This window comes from Octopus bimaculoides, chromosome 3, assembly GCF_001194135.2.
Source record: "Octopus bimaculoides isolate UCB-OBI-ISO-001 chromosome 3, ASM119413v2, whole genome shotgun sequence".
NCBI lineage: Eukaryota > Metazoa > Mollusca > Cephalopoda > Octopoda > Octopodidae > Octopus > Octopus bimaculoides.
Genome location: NC_068983.1, coordinates 53,968,594 through 53,973,089, shown reverse-complemented (window position 1 = coordinate 53,973,089; position 4,496 = coordinate 53,968,594). Strand labels below are relative to the sequence as shown.

The 4,496-nt window shown below is 37.9% G+C and overlaps 2 protein-coding genes across 2 annotated transcripts in view; one reads left to right on the top strand and one right to left on the bottom strand.

Moving 5' to 3' along the window:
* The window catches only part of LOC106873187 (putative universal stress protein SAUSA300_1656), a 40,557-nt gene extending 39,952 nt beyond the window's left edge, over nt 1-605 (top strand). The window contains exon 4 of the mRNA XM_014920425.2: nt 65-605. Within this exon, the coding sequence (XP_014775911.1) occupies nt 65-298 (234 nt within the window). The 3' untranslated portion in view covers nt 299-605. The remainder of the gene's footprint in view (nt 1-64) is intronic.
* The window catches only part of LOC106873186 (serine/threonine-protein kinase TBK1), a 102,022-nt gene that overhangs the window by 13,557 nt on the left and 83,969 nt on the right, over nt 1-4,496 (bottom strand). The window lies entirely within an intron of this gene.

The following is a 4,496-nucleotide window of genomic DNA, read 5'->3' as shown; positions in this document are numbered from 1 at the left end:
ATATATATATATATATATATAAATTGTTTATTTAATTTTACCATTTTCATTTGTTTTCTTATAGGTTGGTGGCAAAGTGAAAAGCATAAATGGACGTCCTGGAGAAGTAATTGTAAATGTTGCTAAAGAAGACAATGCTTCTCTAATCGTCACTGGCACAAGAGGAATGGGTACTATAAGGCGTACTCTGGTTGGCAGTATTAGTGACTATGTTATCCATCATTCCCCTGTTCCTGTATTGGTTTGCAGATCAAAAGATCATCATGGCAAAGAGCACCATGGGAAAGAACATCATTAGCACCTCGATCCACCTGGAAAATAATTTATATGTACTAATTAGATTTTTCATTATAAACTAATTAGATTATATACATATACATATCTGGTGTATATATATATATATATTTAGGTATGTGTTTGTGTATGTATGTGTATACATACATACATGTATGCATGTGTTTGTGTATATTAATATGTATCTATGTGTGTGTATATATATACATATGTATGTATGCATGTACATACTAATTAGTTTTAGTGCCAGTTGCTGATTAAAACAGCAAAATTAATGATATAATGGAATAAAATTTTTGATATATTGCTTATTTTGTGTGTTACTATTTTAATGTTGGCTTTGCTAAACTTGTATGGGGTGCGCAAAACATGTTGCTAACCCTCACTCATTTCCAATTGAGATAATACATAACCAGACATGTCTTTGAAAACTGAAAATGAATGATACTGTTTCCATGATAGTTACTCACATAAAACAATCATTCAATGTCAAGGAAAAATGACAGTGACATCACAAACATGAATACACACACACACACACACACACATATATATTTATTTATATATATATATATATGTATACATACATGCATGCATACACACATAGAATGGGCTTCTTTCAATTTCTATCTTCTGAATCCACTCAAGGCTTTAGTTGGCCCAGGGCTATAATAGAAGACACTTGTCCAAGGTTTTACGCAGTGAGACTGAACCTGAAACCGCGTGGTTGAGGCAAACTTCTTACCACACTGCCAGCCACATCTATGCCTATCAGCCATGCCTGTATTATTGTGTAATGTATATATCATCATCATCATCATTTAACATCTGTTTTCCCTGCTGGCATGGGTTGGACCACTTGACAGGAACTGGTAAGGTCAGGGGATGCACCAGCTTCCATAGTCTGTTTTGGCTGGGTGTCTATGACCTGGATGCCCTTCCTAATACCAATCACTCCACAGAGTGTATTGGGTGCTTCTTAAGTTGCACCAGTACCAGTGCTTTTTACATGGGCACCTCAGATTTGGGATCTCAGTTTTGTTGTGGTGGGTGGGTGTGCTGTGTATATATATATATATATATATATATATATATATATATATATTATTTTACTTTTATCATAAATCTTCACAGATTTGGTCAGTTCAGGTGAGGGACCATGCACTGTTGCAGCCCATACTTGCTTTCACCATTTGTTGGTATGCTCCTGGGTGACTTGTGTAGAGTTCCAATTATTTTCCCTCTCCACATGATACCTCCTCATCTGCTACGACCTTGTGGTAAGTGGTCAACCGAAATGAGCCAGCTGGATCCTCAGTGAAAAGAACATGGTAAGCAGGGTCTGACTGAGAAAATTTAGCAACATGTCCTTCATAGGAAGGACAGATAAACATCTTATTGTTTATTATTTTTGATGAGATATGAGGTTGATTATGTAGGGAAAAGAACTGAAGTGTAGGCATAGCTGTGTGGTTAAGAAGTTTGCTTCTAAATGTATGGGTTTGGTTTCAGTCCTACTATGTAGCACCTTAGACAAGTTTCTTTACTGTCATTTGGAGACAACCAAAACCTTCAGTGGATTTAGTTGCTGGAAACTCAAAAAAGTTTTTCATGTGTGTGTATATGTGTTTGACCCCCCCTCCCAACAACCATAACAACTGCTTGACAACCATTGTTGGTTTGCTTATGTCCCTTTACGTAGCAATTTAGGAAAAGCGACAAATGAGAACCAGATAAGAAATAATCACTGGGGTCAGTTTGTCCTGCTAAAACCCTTCAAAGCAATGCTACAGCATGGCCACAGTCAAATGACTGAAACAAGTAACAGATAAACGATAGTTATCCACTTCTATCCATTGGAAGGATTACGCAGAAGCTATAGCTGAACGTGTCTCTTCACAGTTGTCTCCCTTGCTTACCGTAAACGCAATATCATTGTTTAATTTTCCATCAACATTTCCGACTTCATAATATGAAATAAACAATAAATTTACTCTTTTATTTGTTTCAATGATTGTACTGCGACCCATCTGGAGCACCGTCTTGACGGTTAAGTCCATTGAATCAATCCCCGGTACTTATTCAGTTGGTCTTTTTTTTATGGTCAAACCACAAAGTCATCAGGACAAACAATACCTCTTTTCAAGTAATGGAGCCCCACCACCACCACGCACACATAATGACTGGTTCTACCTACTTTCTGTCTCACAAATCCACTTAGAAGGCATTAGTAAGTCTGGAACTATTGTAGAAGACACCTGATGTGGTGCACAGTAGGACCAGATCCATCGCCTGATTTTAGAGGCCCCCTGCAACTTTTGGTTTCAAGGCCCCATCCCTTCAATCAAAATTCATAAGCTATGCGCCTTATATTCATAGCTATATTTTACTTTATTCCATCTGAAGTTCAATATTTCACATTATCCTAAAGAACATCTTTAAAAGTACAACAAGTTAAACTTAATTAGTTCTATTACAAATTTCGCTTAGTAAAACTTCCAGATATGAATAAAAGGGCATTTTTATAATCCAGGAAACTTTCAAAGACAAACACAGCACACTTTTCACTTCACAAAATCATTGATCAGTTCAGAATAATCAAGAGAATAAGCAATAAGATCTAAGCAAGAGAACTAAGTTCGTGTTCAACAGATATCATAGACAATCCACAAAGTCTGGTACACTTTTGTGGTACAATGTAATATTTTTACAAGAACTTTTACAGGTAGAATGTATTATTTTATTTCTTGCAATTTTCAGTTAATATAGACTGTTTAGTTCTTGTTCAACATCTTAACCAAAGTAAATAGATGACTCATCTATGCGACTGCAGGAGTTGCAGGGGCTTAGCGACAGCCCCGAGTAAGACTGAACCTGAAGCCATGTTCTTAACCACGCAGACAACTGGGGGATGTATTGGCAAAAATGTAAGAACGTTGGACTGGATTCCTTGCAGCAGCATTTACTCCTGCTTAGGCAGCCAACTGGCAGGATGGTTAGCATACCGGGGTACAATGCTAAATGGCATTTCATCTGTCTTTACATTCTGAGTTCAAATTCTGTTGAGGTTGACCTTGCTTTTCATCCTTTCAGGGTCAATAAAATAAGTACCAGTTGAGCACAGGGGTCAATGCCTTTAATTGCTGGACTTGTGCCAAACTATGAAACCACTATTTACACAAGCTTTTGAAATGTTCAAATCCTAAGGTCACCTACTTAAATGACAGATTGAATTTCTCTCAGTTTCACACCAATATCTTCACCTTGGAAGCCCTTAGTGGAATCCTCTCTTGATGCTAACATTTGGGCCTGTCCTATGGCTTGTAGACAAATTACTGCTCTCCCACCATCATTGGCAGCTCTCTAAAGGGTTATGGGTACTGCCCTACCCTTGACTATAAGATATAAAAGTCACCAGGTTTTCAAAGGATGTCATTAAATGGTTTACAGCCATATATTGAAGGTTCTCGTCTGATCACTGAAGTTAAGTAAAGTCAAGCCTAGTTAATACTTATATGGTGACTGCTTTGGAAAACTTGGCACTGCAAGCATCTCGCATTTGGTAGATGGAAACTGAAAGAAGCCCATCGTGTGTGTACACATGTAATTTGAGTCATTTGGCAAAAGACACTGATAAAACCAGTATCCATCTTTAAAAAATAATAAGTACTAAGATCGATTCAACTAAAAGTTCTTCAGGGTAAAAGCCCCAGCATGGCCGCGAAGTTTATAACTCTATTTTTCTTGTAGTATGGCATATATTCTTGTCTACTAATTAGCACTGAATGTTATCTTTTCTCAGAAGACAATAATAATGACCATATTGTATTCAGTGCTCAAGTGCACTACAACTCATCAGAAAAAGTAGCCAAAACTACATAGAATAATGCGCAGGAAATGAGTTTCTATTTTATTTTATCTAGTTTCAGCTCACGAGCTGTGGCCATGCTGGGGCACTGCCTTTTAAGAAAAAAAAAAAAAAGTGGGGTGGGCACGTAAAAAGCACCATTTGAGCATGGTCGTTACCAGCGTCGCTTTACTGGCACTTGTGCCAGTGACATGTGAGCAAAACATTTGAGCGAGGTCATTGCCAGTGCTGCTGGACTGACTCCTGTGCAGGTGGCATGTAAAAAACACCATTTGAGCATGGCCGTTGCCAGTACCGCCAGACTGGCTCTCGTGCTGGTGGCATGTAAAAGCAC